Source organism: Lonchura striata, chromosome 3 (genome assembly GCF_050655825.1).
Source record: "Lonchura striata isolate lonStrDom1 chromosome 3, ASM5065582v1, whole genome shotgun sequence".
In the NCBI taxonomy this organism is placed as follows: Eukaryota; Metazoa; Chordata; class Aves; order Passeriformes; family Estrildidae; genus Lonchura; species Lonchura striata.
In genome coordinates this window covers 28,450,190-28,472,732 of record NC_140705.1, presented here as the reverse complement: position 1 = coordinate 28,472,732, position 22,543 = coordinate 28,450,190, and the positions used below count along the sequence as shown (strand labels likewise).

At 35.0% G+C, this 22,543-nt stretch overlaps 1 protein-coding gene across 21 annotated transcripts in view; it reads right to left on the bottom strand.

The window, feature by feature from the left end:
• Window positions 1–22,543, bottom strand: part of ADGRB3 (adhesion G protein-coupled receptor B3) — a 461,440-nt gene that overhangs the window by 261,862 nt on the left and 177,035 nt on the right. For 15 of the 21 annotated variants that reach the window (XR_014954217.1, XR_014954216.1, XR_014954218.1 and 12 more), the window contains exons 3-8: window positions 21,112–21,222; window positions 18,814–18,843; window positions 15,765–15,926; window positions 8,765–8,929; window positions 5,802–5,966; window positions 4,816–4,980 (exon numbers count right to left, since the gene is read on the bottom strand). Coding sequence is in view for 17 of the 21 variants with exons in the window: in XM_021530140.4 (XP_021385815.1) it covers window positions 4,816–4,980; window positions 5,802–5,966; window positions 8,765–8,929; window positions 15,765–15,926; window positions 18,814–18,843; window positions 21,112–21,222 (798 nt within the window). In the remaining 4 variants the exon portion in view is untranslated. The remainder of the gene's footprint in view (window positions 1–4,815; window positions 4,981–5,801; window positions 5,967–8,764; window positions 8,930–15,764; window positions 15,927–18,813; window positions 18,844–21,111; window positions 21,223–22,543) is intronic. The other 6 variants (XM_021530139.4, XM_021530143.4, XM_085576371.1 and 3 more) reach the window with 2 other exon arrangements.

Sequence of the window (22,543 nt, the reverse complement as noted above, 5' to 3'; positions counted from 1 at the left end):
TTCAAATACAACATATTTTATCTTTTACATTTGCAAGCCTCAGGTAATAGCAGAGATTTCCTATCTATTTGGAAGGGTACTAGTGTGCTCTTGAATTAAGTTTTCATAACTCAAGATTATATGGAAACTTTACCTCGTGCTGGAGATAAACAATGCACTTGTGTGTTGTGTTCAAAAGTAAAAGGCACTCCCAAGACCTTCAGTCATCAGGAAAGAGGTGTGGGAGCAGCTGGAACTTGGAAGAAGTTTTGCTTAGCCCAGGCAAAGACCTTTTCCTGGTCTCTGGCTGAGTCTTGGCCTTTAATGCCTCATACAAGGATCAAGGAATGCTGCAGATAAAAACAAACTCCTTCTTCTCAAAGATAAAACCTATCTGGCAGAGCTTACTCATCAGGCAACCGCCCACATTAAAGCATCTGTGAGGCTGCAACCCATGTCGCTCATGGAAGCATTACAGGCACAGTGGAGTGGTACTATATCTGAGTTTAAAAGCCTTGTTGATCCTCAGAACCAGTTCAAGTATTTCTGTAACTATGGCACAATTAATTCATAACACACCCACAGATAAATATGAGTTTGCTCTACAAAATAATAGAGAACTACTAGAATTTAGAAGCAAATAGCAAATGCTGAGGTAAAAATTGCTATCATTGGCAAATAAAAGGCAGACCTCTTTCACTCTTGATGTGAATCCCCAGCATCTTCCCACACAGAGCATGCATTCAAATGTACCACATTACCTGCAATGATAGGCCTGAATTCATCCTACCTGAGCACAAATATTCAACAAAGCCAACTGTCTAGAAGCACAGTCTTCTTCTGACATTACTGGAGAGAAGACGTGCATCTCCCAGAGGCAATCTACCCAACTGGGATCTGTGGAAGCTCAGGACAACATACAAAGCAAGAGAGAAGAGACACATGCAAGAGACACATGTAGCCTCACAGAGTTTGCCATCTACACAAGCAGATAACAAACATGGGAAAGGGTAACAAAAGGGTGAGACAAGCTAGCCTATAGCACACAGTAGCTCAAATGATGGTAGAACTACAGCTCCTATCTTGAATCCTAATTCAATGCCCCAGGCAAAATTATCTTAAACAAAGGCAATAGAAAAAAAGCTTTTGGATGTCTTATAGAATAGTGTTGCAATCAGAGACAAAAAAAAAACAGCCAACCAACCAAAAAAAAAAAAAACCCAACTCCCCAGAGCTTTTATTTTATTATTTAGCTGAGTATAAATTGAATTATTTGAATCTTCTCCCTTCTCCTATTCTATCTTATCTATTTAATATTGCTGTGAAAAAAAACTACCATCGGTGGGAAATGATTAGCTAGTCTTTGGTTGTTGTGCACTCTTGTCTTTGTGTTAACTAACAAGGTAGTCTGGCATTGTTTTCAGTTATACTTTGGTCTAAAGTGCTCCATATTAGGCTTTATACTACTGAAAATATAATTATAAGAAAAATGCTGAGAATCTTTTTTGAGTGAAATCCAGGTGAAGCATTAATATTGGAAACAAGTATAGTGTTAATAAAGATTTAAGTATTAGGGAATTAGCTATTTCTCAAAACCAATACTGTATTGTTGAAACATGATATATTCTTCTGGCTGTCAAAAGAACACAGCCCTATTTTTATAGAAATAAATTTACAGTGATGCACTTTGGTTTTGGTACTCCCACCTCTTCATTTTCACTGATGCATTTGGTGGAAATTACCTTATTTCTCTTACACATTCTTCTACAAGTTTTTGATCATCTTGCTATGCATTTTCTTTTGTTATCTAGCTGTCTCCATTATTCTTATGGGACAGACAAAATGTTCATTCATCTTGTGTAAGTTTTCTGCTGTGACTCCTGAGTGACTAGAAGTTTACCAAATATAGAAGCATTTTTTACTTTCTCTGATTTGTTTCCGATTTTCTGAAGTCGTCCTTTCACAGAAAAATGTTTTGAGTGCAGAGTAGTGCTGACCTATTAGGAGCGAAGTTTAACTTTAGACATTTGAGACGCAACAAAGCATCAATAACTGAACCCAAAATGTATTTAATCTTTGTTTTTCATTCCTATAATATTACACAATGGAAGGAAAAAACAACAGTTTTATAATTCATAGCTGTGATATACACAAATCACAAAGAAAGATGCACAAAATTTGTTCAGAAACCAAGCTTTTTGAGAATCCAATTTTCAGACAGTTGTTGCATATAGGTAAAAGCTTACATAGTGGAGGCCTTGTAAAATCATGGCTCAGGTCTGCTACTTTGGCTAAGCAGAAAAGGATTATGGGAAAGTGACTCAGCTGAATTAGAGGTAGAAAAACAAGTTATGTAACCACATTGTGTTCACATTGTGGTGTATGGTGGTTGGTTAAATTATATTTATTATGATTGTAATCTACGTAGCTGATAACTGGTTAATTGCTTAAATAGACCAGGTTTTTGCAATAAAGCAGCTCTCCTTTGCAGCTGCCTGGGGACTCTGCATCACTTCGCACCCTCACCTCACAGACAGCACTTCTGAGTCTGCCTCTCTTAATGCTGCTGAAAGCAATTCAGTCTATGCCCCAGCCACTTGAAGGGAATCACTGAGAAACTATGAAGAGAACTTCACATAATACTCAGATAATGCAGAGCTTAAACTACAGAATGTCCAGGCAAGATTTTCAGTTATCAAGTAAGCACTCTGCAAAGCATCTTATTGACATCAGTAACTCTAACAGAAAAAGGCTTTATTAGCCTTTTGCTTAGACCGTTTAAAGTAGCTATAATTTAACTTTTTGTAAGTCTATAGATTTTAGGGTAATACAAGCAGGTGCAGCTTCATACCCTTAACAAAAATATTACATGGTTCTACACACCTGAGGATCTTGTTTTATGCAAAGCAATGATAATACAAGAAAAAGGATCAACATTTAAGTTTTCTCATATTTTTCAGTGGCTTACATGGAACAAGAAACCAGTGAGACAAAAGTAGCTTTTTTAAGCTATTTCAGGGCTAGGAAGAAATGCATAAAAATAATGAAATTTGCTTATACTTTTAACAACTCTTTATAGTACTTTCCAATTTTACTTCTTGTTTATATAATGTAAATCTGTACATAATTTTATAAAATTTTGGTAAATTATCCACATTTAAATCTGAGATTCTTCAGTAAATGTCAGTCTAGAGGCAAATAAATCTATAATTCATGTCTAATAGTTTACACAAGCATAGCTTGTTAAAAGGTGCTTTAGGTTAGAGTTTCTATAAGCACACTAAATCTAATCTGAAATTAATCAAGTAAATAAACAAATTCACCAAATGGCAAATAAAGCTCTGTGTGCATTTGACTTGTAAATACATCTGTAAAATATTTTATTAACAGCAGGTGGCAACCTTTGAAAATTGGACTGCAGCAGTATGGCTTTACTTTTAAATATACAAATGCAAATTATTTCAAGAAGGGTTTTATAAGCAGCATCTAGTTCATCTGACTGTTTATTGAGAAGATTCATATTAATCTCCTATTAGTGTTGTGCTTTTTAGAGGAAGCCTGCATTACCTATGGAAATTAGTTTGCTTAGGAATTCAATGCAAATACTATTTTGTACTGCTTTTCAAATAATGAAATTTTTATTAAAATTAAACAGATCATTTAAAAAGCAAGTTAGATTCAGTTAACTTCTACAGTGTAGTGTTATAACTTTCTAACTACAAATAGTCTTTTTGTTGTTCTTCGAATGCAATGAGACTAATAGTTCTCCTGTACTGCAAATACCTTGAAAACGTTTCCTTGATGTCTGTCAAGGGATAAATATGCTGCCTATGAAATATATGGGCTTGATGACATAAAATTCACATCTGATAAATTTCTCATTTCCTGACCCAAAGCATCCCTTCCATTTAAGTCCTTCTCTGACCACGAGAGAACACAGGCAGCAAAAATGTCCAGAAGTGAGATTGCTAGATTGATTTTCTGCTGCTTCTTGGCTTGCAGTTCAGATTACATAATTTCCCGAGTGGGTGGCTAAAACATCCTATTCTACTAACAAACTACTTATTTTTTTATCTTTCACCTATCCAACAATGTATTATTTTACTTTAGGAAATGTGTGTTTACAATAAATACTATCTGATTCACCTATCTTCTTTATTCTTCATTTTTGAAGAAGCTCAAAAGTACACTTTTATTAGCTTTTAGTGGGAAAGACTTAAATCTGTTGGGAGGGCAAAGTAAAGAGTGATACAAAGCATTATATTAAAAAAGTGATATTTAAGCATTATATTAATGCTTAATAATAGAAAGATGTGTCTTTCAATTACTTTCCTTTTTCTAAAATGTGGCTCATATATTCATTCATTCATTCACTCTGTACACCATGGTAAGGCTCACTTTATCTCTTGTTTTTACTGTACTGGAATTTACCCCAAATGTATTAGAGATGTCACTTGTACACTGAACAAAATGAATTCCAAATTACAAAACCAGACCTGATATTCTCAGATACCATACATTCAAAGAGTTTTTCTGTAGGAAATTGTTTGTGCTCCAAATACTATAGGCATTCCTAGGCAATCAATTTTTACTATGATATTTTGCTTCACTCAAAACTTGATACATTGCTTATATGTCTAATAGGGCTCATTTGCATCTAGCTGCATAAACAGAAATCTACTGAGAAAACCAGGAATGACTTGTCTAAAGCAAGGCCAGATACTGCTCTTTATGGCTGTTACTCTATAGGCATTGATCTTGTCTTTCCTAAAGACGCCCATTAAAGTAAGCCCTATTGCAGTGTAAATGATAACAGCAATTATATTTTCATCTCACCAGGACACCTCTGTTCACTGCACCGTCTGACTTCCTCTCCGGTTCCTTCACACTGCTGCCCAGTCACAGCAGCGCCTTGACAGATCCTTATCCGCCTCTCCCAGCCACCGTCACAGGATTTGGAACAGCCACTCCAGTGGCCCCACTGGTTCCACTGGCCATTTGCTGTTTGGAAAAAATACAATTACAGTGGTGATATGATGACAGTCATAATGAAGAATTACTCTTTTTAAAAATTTATTTGTATAGTGCTGCTGTACAGTAACAATATATATTTACAATATGCCTAAGTACCCTTAAAAGAAACTAAGTAAAAACATTTTTGCATGTGGTATTTTAAGATCTTGATTTTTACATGCTCTGGCAGAGCAAATGAGGCTTAAAGGTAAATCCATATAGAATCTACACACACTGAAAGGCTGCTTTTGTACAGTCAGAGGATCATGAAGTAGTCTGAGGCCAAAAGAGAATCGGTTCATATATATTTACTTTCTGGGTTCATGAAAAACTTAAGTGCTTTAGGCTTCAAAAATATGTGCTGAATGCCCTTCAAAGAGCATTAAAACCAAAAAGCTAATGTGCAGTCTTATTGCACCCTTTTAGGGATTTTTTTTCAGTTTTTTTTTTTCATCAAGTAAATCAAAATGAGGTCCCAGGGATCACAGAATGACAGAGCTGTTGGGGTTGGAAGGGACCGCTGGAAATCATCCAGTCCAAACTCCCCGGCAAGGCGGGGTCACCTGGAGCAAGTGACACAGAACACCTCCAGGTGGGTTTTGAATGCCTCCAGACAGGGACACTCCAGAGCCCTCCTGGGCAGCCTGTTCAGTGCTCTGCCACCCTCGATGTGAAGAAGTTCTGACTCTTAGGCTGGCATGACACTTGTAGTCAGTGACTTCTGTCCAGGCCTCGCCGTGGCCGGAGCTCTGCCCCGCGGTGCAGCCGGGCCGTGCCGCGGTGCCCGGCGCCGCCCGCCGCCCACTCACCGGTGCACTCGGGGTTGAAGCACTCCCGGCTCTCGGCCCAGGGCCCTCTGCACTCCGAGCCGCCGTGCGCCGCCGCCGTGCACTGCCTGCTTCGCTGCTGGGTGCCATTGGAGCAGGTCACCGAGCACTGGCTCCACGAGCTCCACTCCTGCCACTGTCCGTCCACTGCCGCGGCGGCCACAAAAGAGATGGACACAGCAGAGTTACCACCGGAGCCAGGCCGGTGACCACAGCCCTCAGGCTGGGCCCGGCCTGACTTGCGGCAATCAAACACAGAAACCAACGTTATCAGCTGCTTTAAGCTAATATAAAACTGTCTTCCTTTTGCCTCAAGAGCGTCCCATCTAATTGTACACTGATATAAAAAGGACAACTAATTATTTCAGTCACATGCTGTTTGAAGGGTCTTATTAAAAACAAGCCCTTATAAAAAAGACTGGTATTTTTAGACAATAGTAAGAGCCGTTCTTGTATAATGTAAGTAAACCCTGGGTCCTCTGAAGTAATTTATAAGAGCTGCAGTGATAGTTCAGATAGGTCGGATTATCACGTTATTAATAGGTCCTGATGGTGAAACTGGAAGCCTTTATTTAAATGGGAGAACGGGAGTTACCGCTTTGCCTCACGGACAGTCTGTCTTCTCTGTATTCACAATGCTGAATATATTTTTATCATTCATCCTTCTTATGAGGGAAACGATCCTAGATCTTCAACATTCTTTTGAGATAAAATGTAGCAGGACAGAAACTGCCTGCCTTCCTTCCTTCCTTATGAGATCTGCTGTTGTGTTTGCATATTGCATAATCTTCTTTCTGAATTTGAAAGTTAAATGTCTAAACAAAATGAAAATGGTGGAAATGGCTCTGTATTTAGTAATTTGTATTAGCCCATGCACTTGAGTTTGAATGAATATTCTGAGTAAAGGTTAATGACTGTTATTAATAACATTGTAGATCAGAAAGCTTTTTGAGGTAAATGAAAATATCAAAAACCAAGGTAATGAAAAAACATAAAGCAATTATGCTTCCATACAAGTTAAAAATTATATGGTCAATAATAGTAGGACTAGGCAGTATGTTTAAAAACAGGCAAGCATTATGAAATGTGTTATGACTAATTGTGCTAATTCAGGATCCTGCATTCACAGAGATTGTGGCAATCATCAGTTCCTCATTGCCCCTGCAGTTAAATATAATCTCAAAATGTAGGTTCTAATATAATTTTGATAAATATTCATCCTTAAAAACCTGGTTCTACAACTACTAGTGCTATATAAGCACCATCACTCCAAACAAGGAATTTCACTTGGTGCACTTGCCAAACCCTGTTTTCAGGATTCTTCTAAAGGGGAGTTGCTCCCTAAGCTGATGATGTTAATATCTAGAATAGAAAGAAGAATCTTAAAGTTAGTGATTAAACCTACTGTTCTGTATGGGTGCATATGGGTTCAGTGAATAATGGAGGTAAACTATTTTGCTCATATCAGACATTAACAACAGAACATTTCAAAGATACTATCCAGATCCTGGGCCCAGGATCTCAGCACCAGTGAATTAAAGGAAGAGATTTTCCCAAGGCTTTTCCCTGAAGTTCTGTATTAAATATTCCATGTAATGCCTGGTTGTGAACCACTTCTCAATGCAGATGCCTCTGAAGCTATGAAGCTGCGCCCTGATAATTTATTCAGAAGAAAATGGAAATCTTTACAAACATGGATGCTAGTTCCACTCATTAATCATGAAAGTTTACGTGAAGAGGAAAACATTATGGAAATTACATTTCAATGCACCCTCTTCAGTTTTTATTCATTGGTATATAGTATTCTTTAGGGTAGGAAAGATCAAATCAATTATTATACTGTCTTTGGAGAAAACTCATTCTGTGGCTTCTCATATATATTTCATACATGTTTCTTATTTATCTTTAGGAGAAAAGAGCATGTGAGTTTTCTATTTCAGAAATACCCTTAAAAATAGAGAATTATACATTAAGATTCCCTTAATAAATTGAAAATGCAAATTGCAGCAAAACTTAATATTGAGCAAAGTTTACAGTGCTACTTTTAAATGTAACAGTATAGAAATGCTTCTAAAAGACATTTAGGTACAAATGACGGTTTAAAATCTCGAGTTCTCAAATAATTTTTTGACAGATTAGATGTAATCAGTTTTGTATTTCTTCACAATATTGAAGCTAGCAGGATGCATTATATATATCCATGCATTTTGAAAAAGTTGGTCTAAAAAATCACAATCTAAAGGCAAAATGTTGAAAATCAGTTTTGAAAGAACACTTTTTTTTAGTAATCTTTAATTTTAGTAGATGAACAGTTTAACATGAAGCCCATGCATTGTTTATTTGGTTAGTGGCAATCTTTTGAAATTGGTATAGCACATAACTAAATCTGTACTACAAGAACTAGATGGGTATTCAATTAATGCCCTAGCTTGTGTGAGCCTTTCTGTCTGAACACACGTAAATAATATATATTTTGGATAAATTAGCAATTTAAAGATTATGGTTTCACAAATATGTTTGCCATGTGATGAATAAATAATTACAGTGAACCTCTAAGAAAACTCTAATTTGTTAACTGTATTTTGTATTCTGTAATTCGTACAGATATGGGGAACACGAACTATGTGACCTCTGAATGTCTGTCTTTCAGCCACGCTCAGGACGTTGTTAGCCTTTTGGTTCTCTGAGACCCAGCCTGAATCAAGACTTGCTACACAACATACTGTGCCCTACAGAGAGACTACCTCAAAGAAACTAAATACTGTTTGCATCTGTCTTGAACAGTTACCATCCTGACTATATGCTTTAACCACTACAGTCAGAATTCTGAACAATATTCCTCAAGATAATCACTTTGGATAATGTACAAAGGGCTATAAAGGAAATCACAAACAATCCACATTAAATGCACTGTAACAAAGCAGAGAGTTGCTGCATGAGCTCACCAGGGCAGAGTGCAATATTGCAAGGTTTGTGCTGTGTTTCAGGTCCATCACATGATCTTCCCCCATACTGGGGAGGTATACATGACCTTGTCCTAGTTCTTTGGCCTCGACCACATGTGAATGAACACAAACTCCAAGGTGACCATTCCTCCCAAACGCCATGTACTGCAACAAACCATACAGAATTTAACCAGAAACAGACACACAAGTAACAAAAGGATTTCAAAATAAACAAAATCAATATTTTAAATAGGAGTTATTTTGCCACCTTCAAGGAAATCAGTTCACAGATAAGCTTTATCATAGGAAAACACATACTTCTTAAAACTTAGTTAATTTAATTTAATAATATTTTCTCTAAAGTATATTTAAAAATATACTTTGAAACATTATTGTCTAATCTTGAAACTAATCTCACTATCACAGTTTCTCTTCTTTGGCTGTTTTTCACAAGATGTCTTTCCTTTTCAGAAGTTAGTTAATGACACCTTTGGTCTTGGACTTGATATGTTTAATAGCCCTGATTTTCAGGAGTTTAGCTTTTGTGAAAATCGAGCATATATTTTCTGTATCAAGGCAACTCTAAAATCTAGAAGCAATAAAAATTAAGCTTTCTTGTGAAATTATAGGAATAAATGCAGTAATTAATTAAAATGTCAATATCAGAAATTGGGGCAGCAATCTTAAAGTATTTTCAATTGTTTAAATTCTGGTGGAAATATGGTGGCAGATGTGCTTTGTTATTGTCATCAAAAATTCCAAGACCACATAAGTAAAAGAGATATATACCATTTCCTTACATGAACATATTCATTAATTTAACAGACAGTAATACATGCTTACTCTCAGAAAAGCAGTCATTCAGCAAACCGCAAATATCCTCAGAGTTCACAATAAATTACAAACTTATACTACTCTTTTTATATGCAAATATTTTATAACATTAGTATAAGGAATCATAGAAGATGACTCATTCTATGCTTTAAGCATTTTCTACTACAGGAGAAACTTATATACAATATCTATGTGAGCTTACATACTGTAGCAACCCCTTTACGGAAGAATTCAGTGAAATTTTCATAAAGTTCTTTACACATACATTCGTAAAACAGTTCTATATAAATTGAATAATACTTCAAGGCAAACTTTACCTATTTTTCTTCTTTAATAAGAGCAGTTGCACAAATTTAAATTAGGCAATGTCAGAACAGGAATTTAATGATGAGAACTGCAGTAATGTTAAGCATTCAAGAGAAATCCAAAGACTTAGTATCCAGAATGAACATCTCACTCAGTATCACATAATTCTGTTTCTGAAGCCCTGTCTGTTTGAAGGGTGTCTGGAGGGGCAAACTGTGTATAATATCTGAGTGCATCAGTAGTAATGATTCACAACATTACAGAAAAAATAGATTTTCTATTTTGTCCTCACTTTTTTTCACCACTGCGAAAGAACTTCTCATATATAGGTTTCCTTTGCCCTGAAGGCACATATCCCCTGCCCAGTTTCTACAAATACAACCCTTTTCTTGCAGGAATCAGAATAACATTTCCTGAGGTGAAATTCAGTTGCAAGGCTGTGGAAGGACATTCAGCTCCCTGGCACATTATCACAAATTCATCAGTAAGATCAAGGGGAATTCAGCAAGTAGGTAAGTTCTATTGCCTTTCATTTAAAATAAGAAAAATTGTCATTTCAGACATTATGTTGAGATAAAAAGTTTGTTAGTTAACTTCTGAGAAATTGTATCGGACAGAAAATGTCAAACTTTATTCAGGGAAGATTTTAACGCACTGGATAACAGCTCAATCAATGAAAGGTTTTCATTTGGTCATGTAAAAATGGTGAAAAAGACCACATCCTACATTCTTATTATATTACTCTAAATATCATTTCCATCTGCATTATATTTAAAAAAAATAACCCTCAGGAACAGTTCAAATTAATGTTAAAGTGACAGATTTTAATCTAGTTAGTTTAGAAACCTTGATTAATTTTGACATTTTTGTCAAAACCAGAAAGTCTTGCCCTTCTAAAAATAGTAAATTTTTGACTATACCTGCCCATAACTCTTTTAGTTCCATCTGTTCTCAACAAGTACTACATTTCTACAGCTGTTTTGATTCAGCTATATTATCAAAATATTTTTTTCTCATTGGCAAGATATTAGATTATGAATCCAGACACATCTCTGATTCCCAGTTTTTTATCATATAAGCAAAATTAATGAGAAAACAGTTTGTCAGATCAGATTCCAAACAATAACCAGCAATAAAAATTACATAATTTCATCTCCTGATACCACAACAGTTGATTAAAATGTTTAGATGCAACAAGATTTTTAAAAAGTATGAAACTTAGCTAAACAAAATTAATCCAAATTCTAAAAAGATTATTCTTGAGAAAAATAATAAATTGAAAAGGTCTTGCCTCTATGTAGACATACAGTGAGGTTTTTCAGGGCACATACAAGTTTAAGCCTATTGCTTAATTTGGAATTTTGATTCCATATTGTCAAAATGTTCTAGGTTAGTTGTCTTTCTTTGAGAACTAAAAACTATGTGCTGAATGGCTCTTTAAAGGTACTGTCTTTATCCAAGAGGATGTGTATTTCTTCAGGCAAGAGCTGACTGCATGCTAGCAGCAACAGAGAACAATGCCTACGTGATTTTGGAACTAAACATAAGGCAAAACAAAATGTTTTATTTTGAGTGGACTGAAAGCAGTCTCTATCTGTTTGTGGTTTAAATTAAGCTGTGCCAAAAATCATCTTCCATGACAATTTTTATCTCATTAAGTAAAACTTTCACAGCACCTTATTGCATTTATAGACTTTTATGTCTGAAACTAGTAGTCCAATAATAAAATCAAAGAGGGAATAGGCATTAGACTAAAACAACACATTACAGAATTGCACAGAATTATCCAGATTATCTTTAAAAGAACATCTTAATTTAAAGTTTCTTACCCCTGATTTTTTTTTTATGGTATTTTATTTACATTCTCTTTCTTTAACACTATTTTCTAAATGCAAAAGAATCCCCTATCCCCTATAGCATCTGATGAGTTATAGCCAGATGAGCTATGCCAAATTACACCAGATGGAGAGCTGGCCCGCAGAGGAGTTACTGTTTTCTATAACACAGTTTCAGATGCAAGATTCATTATTTGGGACAAAAATATTCAGATTATTGACAGCTTCTCTGTCAAAAACATTGCTAGCACAACAAGTTTGCATTACTGCAAAGCATCTTTCCCATCTCTCTGCCACTCTGTGAACCTAATCATGTTGAAGTGAACACCCACAGTGTTCACAACACACAACTGCTGTGAAGTGGAAGGAGGCGTTAGGCCATGCTGGCCTTCATCCTACAAACATATTTTGTGAGATTTTTATTGGGGTTTAAATGCTTTTGATTTGTTCAGTTTTAAATTGAACAGATACTGAAAAAAATATGGCCATCGTCGTGGTGCAGGTAGTTCCAGTACTGTTTAATATCTTCATCAATGACACAGACAGTGGGATTGAGCACACCCTCAGCAAGTCTGCAGACAATGCCAGGATGAGTGGTGTGATTGACAAACCTGAGGGACAGGATGTTACCCAAAGGGATCTGGACAAGCTGTAGAAGCAGGCCCGTGTGAATGCTATTAGGTTCAACAAGGCTTAGGAGCAGCACAGGATGGGAGATAAAAGTATTGAGAGCAGCCCCGCAAAGAAGGACTTCAGGCTGCTTGTCAGTGAGATGTTGGACCTGAGCCAGCACTGTGCATTTGCAAACCAGAAAGCCAAGTACATCCTGAACTGCCTCAAAAGTATCATAGTCAGCAGGGTGAGGGAGGAGATTATGCCCTCTACTCCACTCTGGTGGGACCCCACCTGGAGCACATCCTACTCTGGGATCCTCAGCATAGAAAGACATGAAGCTGTTGGAGCAGGTCCACAGCACTGGAACAGAGATGATCAGAGGGATAGAACATCCTCTCCTATGAAGACAGGATAGAAGAGTTTGGATTGTTCTGCCTGGAAAAGAAGTCTCCATAGAGACCTTATTGTGGCCTTTCACCGCTTAAAGGGGGTGTCTAAAGAAGATGCTTTTTGTCAGGCTCTGTTGCAATAAGTTCAGGGAGAGAAAAAAGGGAGGTAAGTAAAACTATATTAGCAAATAACACTAGCCAAAGTGTTTGAGAATACAAGTGTTTGAAATGGCATAGTGTATTCCTGCTCCTTCCATGTCTTGTTTTACCCTTAAGCCTGAAAATGCTAAGCTAGTTAGATTTTGTGGCAAAAGGTGTTCAAGGCAATAGGGGAAGGAGAAACAGAAGCTGCAATGATCTGCAGGCATGGAAATCCCATGTTCTTTCCCCTTAAGTTTTAGCAGTTTTAGCTGTTAAAAATTATTCACTAAACTGAAATGAATCAGTAACACTGCACTAATGGATCTTGAGGTGTCTCCACTCACAAAAGAACCAATGACAATAAAGATTACCTGAGCTATGCTTTGTTGTCTACTATGCTGCACTTCTCTAGAATAGTATTGGTCTGAAATAAATTACGCAAAAAGTGGTTTCGTCATTATTTTGCTCAAACTATCAGTAGTACTATTTTGAAATTGAAATACCTATTCCAATACATACATATATATGAAGATGGTAAATCCCATTTTCCAAATTTTCGAGGACACTGATATCACAGAGAAATATGTTCTCTAACATTCCAGTGAGTATCTTGGGCAGCACATAAAATATGGTAAAGTATATATAAAGAATATCTAAAGGCAATAGACAAAATAGTCTGAAAGCTTTGCATTAGTATTTGCAAGGTTCCTTTAAAGCCCTATGGATAGCTGCATGAAGTACATAAGGTCACCCTGCATATTTTCTTATGTTGAAGGAGCAACTTTTTAATTAGGAAACATTCCAGCTCTCATAATGTCCCCCACCCTTTTACTAATCATTTTGTCAAATGTCTGTTTTAAATACACTAGTATACAGATTTTTTTTTTTTTATTTTATTTTAGTGGATGGACCAGGGATAATTCTATGAACTCTGCAACTTTTTGAGTCAGGATATGTAATGATACACAGAATGATACATAGAATGAGGACATCTGGGTATCTGGAAACAAAAGCTGTATCCTGAAATGTGAGGATATAAGGAAACAGCTCCTTTGTGACCTGAGAAATATGGAGCACTGTTTTGGAGTGAGCATTGTTAAAAATTTGTTTGACCATAATATATCTAAGAATTAATTTTTTCGGTTTAAATTTTACAGCAAATTAATTACCTTGGCTTTTGCGTTGCTTGGATTTTTTTGTTTTGTTTTGCCTTTTTTTTGTATGAAAACTTAATATCCCTTTCTGGATATAATGAAGATAAAATTCTAAAAAATAGGAGATTTAATCCTCTTTCCTCTTAGTTAATACTAATTAGCAAGAAGTCAGGCAGAACTCATGGTGAGAGGTGGACTGTGTTTTCATGTTCATTCTTCACATAGTTTCAAATGAATATTTAAATCTGTCTTTGATTGTTTGCAATGTTTGTTCATTTCTTTTACAGTTCTCCTCTTTCACTTCATTTTTGTACTTGAGAGTTCTTTTGCAGTATTTCCCACCTCTGGCACAATCTAAGCTACTCTAAATGCTTTAGAAATACCTGCCATTTTTGTATGGAAACACTTCCATGTGTAAAGTTTTAACACTTCTGAAATATTAAAATTCAGCTCTAACTAGGCATTTCTAGTCTGAAATATTAGAAAATTTCATGTGAATTGATTAACTTAAGCACAATAGAAAATATCAGGTGTTGAAAGCAATTCTGTTGCTGTATCATGCATCATCTAGAGACAATCTTGTAAGCTGATTTTCATTACATAAGCTTCCTAAATGCTTATAATGCTCATACACAAACTCTGATGGGATCACATGCACTTCCCACTGGCTATTTTTCAACATACAGTAACAATATGAGTTTAATTCTATATATTACTGTTCATTGAGATAAAGTCCAAAAGTTCTCTGTGTGTGACAATACAGTTTACTTCAAAAATGTACTGAGATTCCCCAGAAGCTGAAGATGGCTCACCACCGTCTTGAGATCAAATGTTACAGACCTGAGGAATTTGTACTGAATTTGTACTATATACCATCTGAAGGGTGGTATATAGTATTTTTTTTTTTTTTTTTGCATTTCATTCACAGCAGAGGAAAAATAATGAAATAATGTAGTCATGAGGCATATGCCTTCCCTCTTGCTTCCCATCATAGATTAATCAGATCTACAGGTAGAGTCTAAAGAGAGATATGCCCTTTCAGCAACTAACTTGAATATGCCTGTCTCTTCTCGTTAGTGTAGAACTACTACTGAACTCCAACGATGTCCAGATCTCTCAGACAAAAGGAGTAGGAAAACTGTGATGCAAGACACTGATGACCTTTACCGTGTGTCAGATGTAAGAAAGTTACTTTTGTATGATCTTTTTTGCTTTGATATGTAGCTGTTGCCCTTTCTTGCCAGAACAATGTAAATGGAAGTCCATGAAGACATAACTGTGCATAGAATATTGTCTGCCCATTGCCTAAAGGAGAGTATTCTAAATGGGAAAACAATTGCATTGTCAAATAATCTATGTTAACCCACCCTCTTAATTAGTCTCTGCTCCTTAATGTATTCATTATCCGGATTTCTTCCCTAGTTTGTCATTGTACTCATGGTACCTTCTCTTTTCTGAGTGAAAATTAGAGAATATAGACTTTAAGAAAAAAAAATATGAAACTGTCAGTAAAAAGGTGCTCTTGTTCCATATCTTGACTGTTCTGAAAATAAAAATAATAACCTACATTCACAGGTGAATAGAATTACAATTTTCTGCTTTAATTGAAATGCCCCTATGAAATCCATGTTAATAACAATAAATAATAAAAATATATAGTTTCAAATTCTTATCATTATACAGTTCAAAAACATCCACAATTTTATTTATTGGCTGCTAACACTACCTGGACAGAGGGCAGTGTTATTGCAAACCCTTGATTCTCTTAAAGGGCCGCTGCAGTGTGTCCCGTAAGGTGATACACAAGTTCTGGTTCGCACCTGCGACCCTTGACCACAAGTAACTGAACACGTACTCCACTGGGCCCACTCTTCAACACCAGATTCACCTGTATTCAAGACAACAAACAAACATGAATATAGATATAAGTATTAATGACACAGGTTTTGAGTTTTTTTGGCTGAAGCTCATTATCGTCCACTCTTATAAATCAAAGAAAAAGGTACCGCACCAAAAAAAAAAAAATGAAAGGTTTATGGAGTAAAGCAGCTGTGAAAATGTGCAATGGATAGAAAACAAGGACACCTACAATGCTGCAATCACATAATGTCTGTCAGAGGGGAACACTTTGATGTCTTAGCATAATTTACAACTTTATGAGAACTACTGCCCTTCAACACTTCAGAAACAACACTACACTCAGGATTCTGTAAGAACACAGACAACTCTTTTTACAAAATAGCAAAGGATTTGTCTTTGATATTTATACTTATCCCTCTAGAATTAAGGCTTAGTAACAGTTTAAGGAGCCGTACCAGTAATGGAATTCCAATGAAAAAAAACCCAGACAAACCAGCCCCTAATGTCTTACATTTTCTTTAGCAGAGTCATATAGCATTTGAATGAAGTTCCCTGACAAAAAAAAAGCATTTTATTTATTAAACTTTAACCTGAAATGTGGGATGGAAACTTTCATAATTTGCTGCATAAATTTACTTCTTGCTTTCGACCTACAGGTATGCTGAATTCTTGGGTGTGCCAGACCTTGTTATTGCACGTAATATATACTACTAAGTTCAAAATTGTCAGATGCGATTTATTAATATCAATAAATATATAAGTATATTAGAAAAGAGGAAATCTTCCTTAATTTTTGAGAAATAGAATATTAAATATTTATTTTTTGAAAGCAAGTAATGCATAAAGTTTTTTTGCATGGATGCTCTGGAAAGAATGCTTGAATTCAATTCTCATGAACAGCTATACACACAATTCTGTAATTCCTTTCCCAAAGGAATTCCTGTTCAGAAAAATAGAGCCCTTGAGTATTCTTAGAAAGCAAATGCAAAAATAATGTGAATGTACCTCACTGAACAATTTGAGTAAATAATTGTTCATTGATGTTTAGCTTCTTCCATTAAAATTCAGCATGTAATGTAAAATGGCAGCTGAAACCCTTACTGCATACTTGACTTTTAAGAGTAAGTCCTTTTTGAAACAAATGGGACTTTCTGTTTTAAAATCAGTGGCATGATAAAACCTGCAGACTTGAAGAGCTTGCTTGAAATTTCAGTTATCTCAGTGCACTTCTAGTCTTCCAAAAGTTCTGATACTGATCACAGTTGAGGGACTGTCTGCAAAGCAGGAATATTCTGGTGCTAACTTCCAAGAATGCAGTAAAGGACATACTATTTCTTCAAACTGTGCTCTATAGCAAGTATCTGTGCTTCTCTCCAAGCTGTCTTGCTTTTGGTTGTGTTTTTTTTTTTTTTTCCCCAGAGGTCAATCACAAAACCTTTGCAAAATGATTGTTTCTGCTAGACTTCTAAGATTCAATTCTGAGGCTATTCAATGCTTTAAAAAAAAAAAAAAGTGATCCTTATTCAGTAAAAAGACAAAATGCATTATAATTAGCACACAAATCCCTCTGTTTTTAATAAGATTTTATGCAATTCTAAAAATTTCTATGGAAAACCACACAATTATGACCTTTCTACACACAAAAATTCAGCAGTGTTTTTTGTAGTTCTTTATTTGTTAGGTGAAAAAAAAGACAAAAAAATCACTGATTATTATTTTAATAGTTCTTGTGACATGAATTTAGCACTTTGATTAGGTAGTTAGATGGCTTATGTTCAGGTTAGATGATAACATGCTAAATATATTTAATATGTATGTAGACATTAACAATCACAAAATATGTATGATAAGCCTACATGCATGGTAAAAAGACTTGTATTACTGTGGATTTCTAGGCTAATACTTTTTGTCTTTTCCTACATGTTTGAAGTTTGACTTTGTTAAAATGGCTTAGATAAAAGGTCAAGCAGCAGAAAAAGTCTAAACTCTGTTTCTCAAGATGTTCCTCATTATGTAAAACAGTTAAATATACTCAATGTAAACCATCCATTATTAAACACTGACATGTTGACAGTACACAACTAATAAAATACAGAAATCAAAATTTAAAATTTTTTTTTTTTGCTATATTAAATTGATAAAAATGTTGCTCTTAACCCTTGGAATATGATGGAAAATAGCAGCAGCATGATGATTAGGCTGTTTTCAGACTGTTGTGTAAATGTATTGAGTGAATTTTGAAATTGGTATTAATTATTAGAAGTTCTGAGAATATATGTACTTTCATTTACAAAAAAGCATAATCTCAATATATGTCATCACATGTAAAGAAGGCTTAAGCATTTGCTGGAGGCAGATCCTCCGTATTAACATGATGTACAGAACAAAAAGAGCAAAATGAAGACAAAATAAAAATCACACTTATCTCACCAGCTGCTTTGCTTCCTTTTATAAAATTATTATTTTTTTGTAATTTTTAATTTTCGAAGTGTTTTATACTGCTTTTAGGAGGATTATTACATATTTTAAAAGATTTAAAAGAAGGGAAATATCTTAACATAGATATAATTGTTAATTTACCATTTTCATTTCAGCACATAAAGACTGCTATATTTTCTAGAATAAATCTAGGTTGAGTGTATGATCTGCAAATATATCTTCCATTGTTTGCTTTTCTCTTATCCATTCATTTTCTTTTCTGAAATTCTGAAAATTTTGAAAGGGCTACTTTTTATTTACCTTCTTGTTTTCTGTTATTTGAGAACTCTTAAATTTTTATATCAATCATATTAAATCTATAATCTCAAATTATATCTTAGCAGGCTACCAAACTCTTATTCTCCCCTGATGCTTGACACATAAGAGGAAACATAACTTACTGTATGGAAGGCCTCATTGATCTGTGTAAAACTTACCTGCATTATACTCTCTAAATCCCATAACACCTAAGGGAAGGATCAGTCCAAACACATAAAATGACAAATATAGAACAAGAAATTATTCACACAGTATTTTTTAAGAAATGTTTTTACTGCTTCATAATACTCTCCAAAACCAGAAAAATGCATATTTTAATACTGCATTTTAAAACTATTCCATTCCCAGCAATATTTAATGGATTAAGTCCACGATTTGAACAGTATTAAATGCTTTTCATAAATCTTTTCCAGGACATTTCTCTATTCCTATCTCTCTGCCTTTTGAAAACATACAAACATTTTGTTGCACTTTTGTATCTGTTTTATTATTACACAAAACAAAATATCAAGGCTTAAAATATAAAACCCGATAAACTCAGTAACCAATTGTTAATAATATTTCTTAGTGGATAAATTAATGAAATAGATATGTTAGAAAAAGAACCTTAAGAATCAGTTTAGGAAGATATCACAATCATTTTATTGCAAGAAAAATGAATGCATTACAGGTGAAGAAAATATGCAATGAGCACTACAAAGGAAAAACAAAATGAAGAGATGAAAATTAGTATGTCCAGAAAGAGCACAAGTATTACTTAAAATGTATTAAGCTGCATCATGGAAAATATATATTTCCCCAAATTTTGGCATCTAAATTTATATGCTTATACATCTCACATGCTTTCAGAACAGGACCTTGCAAACCAATCCTGTTTAATTTTGAACGCTCATCTCCCACTCCACACACACAATGTATTGGAAGGTGATGGTATAAGTGCTGCACTTGTAATGCAGCTCTGTAACACCCAGAATAGATGCACTGCGATGCATGACAAAAAACTATCAAATAGAAGACTTGCACGATATTATTAAAGTTTTAAGGATTTATATGGGAAAATAACAAAACAGATAATTTTACTGATTTTTTTGAGTAATTGTATGAATTCAAGAAGCAGCATAAAAGCAAAGGTGTTATTCTATGTAGTAAGCAACTAGCATAATATGTCTGAGCTAGGTATGTAAGTGATAAGTTCTACTTTCCTAAGCAAAAACTGCATGGAGTCCTAGAGAATTCTACGCTCCCTTTTCCACTACAGTAGTACCTGGGAGTTAGCCATAAAAGCAATCATATAGATTAATATGAAGGAAACAGACTTTTTCCTATTCTAAATTTGTTATCAAACAGATCTACACTGATTGGTTATACATGTACTTAGATTGTTTAATATATCAATTTCTGCAAATCTGTTAAATAAAGCATCCTACCACTAAGGAAGTCAACATGCAACATAACTAGAAGCAATTATAGCTCTTTTACTGAAGTGCATAAAAACTGGAAGCATTATCTACGACTGATGCAGGCGTATATTCTAGGTTAGTTACTATGGGATACAGAGGAAGTTGTTTCAAATCCATACAAAAATTATGGGGCACAAGATTGTCAACTAAGTAACTTACTGGAATGAAGTGTGTAGGGTACCAATAAAGAGTTAGCTTTTACCAACATATATATGGATCATTACTGAAGTTAAAATGGGCAGTAGTTTTGGTGTATGAGAGCTTAATTCAACTCACCACTAAAATTTTATCATTCACCTCAAAGACAGCTGTGGTAACTGTTGGTAAACAGGCTAATCAGGCTTTTTTTTTTTTTTTAATTACTTTGGTTCCAGGTTTCCAGTATCATCTTGGTATCTTTAGATAAAGAAGATGAAGTTGCTCCAACAAAATTAGAAAATATGTTTTAGATTAAAAACTGTTAGATAATTTGCACATTCAATTAAAAACTACTTACGGCCAATTTCATTTAGCAATTATGAATCTGGAAACTAGAGAACAGAGCATCGTGCTGGGCCAAAGATAGTAAATGCTGAACGTATGCACATTAAAGTCACCCCAGTAATTAATCAATCTGATAAAAGTCTAAAGCTGGGATTAGACAGTCTATTTATAAAGAAATTCTGAAGCATGTTCTTAACATCTTTGGAAAAAATTTAACATGTCACAGTGAGCTGTCCTGTGTTTTGTACATGTGAGACGGCTTTTACTACTAAAGAAATTAACCTTTACACTAAATGATTCACCATTCACATTCACAGTGCATGTTTTTGCATGATCTACCTAATTCTTAGCTACTTTATTTATGGACTTTAACTGGTGAAAAAAAAAATAAATGATTCAAAAAAAGTATCAGCTTAGAAAACTGACAAATATGCAGCAAAAGATTATGGAAACATGCAGTGGTCTTGCTAAAATTAACAACAGTAAATAGAAAAAATGTAACTGATGTATTACCAGTTTGTGCCATAAATTTAGCAGCATCAGCTTGTTCCTGAGGGACCCTTTTCTCATGAACAGATCGAGGTCGCTGACTTTTAATTGTATGATCTCCCATCATTCCAAATTCTAAAGACAGAATAAAGGTATATGAAAGCTTGTGTGTAGACATTTCTCAAAAGTCACATACTGTCTCATGCAATATGTTCCTAAACATACCTGGAAGTTGCTGGCAAGAGTCAGGCAAGTGATCATGGCAATTAACATCAACTTAACTTTGCTACACTCAGCTTTCCATAATTACTTAAATTTATGTCTGCAGATTTTCCAATATGATTTTATTTTATGAACCAACATTCAATGTAGTGACACATTCTATAAATCAGCTATATGACATGGGACAAAAACAGTTATTCAAATGCAGAGATTCTATTCCCTTATTTTAAATCCGTGCAAACCACACCAGAAAATGACTGTGACAGTGTTAGACATTGCTGTTCTGTGGCAGAGCCTGATGCTCCTCTAGAGAACTTCTACTTCTGCACTCATCTTTCATGCTGATGAATCTTCAACAGAGATAAAAAAGTCATCTTTGGGAATGGTGGCAATGGGAAATTATAATAATTTAGCCAATGAGCTGTTTAATTTTTAGGCTGAATACAGCAGAACAAGCGCTTGTGATCTGCTTCCTTCCTGAAACCTCCAAGTTAAAAAGATTATAGATTGTATCTTATTCTCCACATTGGTTTTAATAGGGAAAACCTATGAAAAATCAGTGACATCAAGCACCAGAGTGTGGGAGATGAGTGCTTTAGTTGTTTATCCTGTTATCACTGGTGTAATTTTCCCTCTCTTGTCCTGTGCAGACTTCCTAGACTGCTACCTTAGCTCTACTTTTCATTTTTTGTAATGAAATGCAGAAAGTCTTTTGCACTTCGAGGGGGACTGCTGTGTCTTCAGCACAGTTCCCTATGATCCTCCCAGGCACACACAGCTGTCTGCAGCTCAGTGCTAAATATGCTGTTAAAAAAACCCAAAAACTGGGACTCTAATTCAGGAAGCGTCTGCTGGGAAATGTGGGTTAACATTGAAACTACTTCAACTACAATCACATAAAGTTTCTGATGAGGCAGAAGGTGTCTGAAACACAAGGAATACAAACATTAAAAAATACCTTTCTGCTGGAAGGTTACCTAGCAAATGCAAAATTCAAAAATCTCCCCAAATTGTAAAGGCATGAAGATAATAAAACTTACCTTTCTGCCTCAACAACAACAAAACAATTTATGAGACGTAAATATCCCTAATAAATATTATTTTCAAACATATTGTCTTGATAAATCATTAAAGACATTAAAATTTCTATTAAAAAAAAAGGTAAACTTATTTTTAAGGGGTCAATCAGGAGATTTTTTCCTTTCTAGTAAACTATTAATGTATTTCTCCAAAT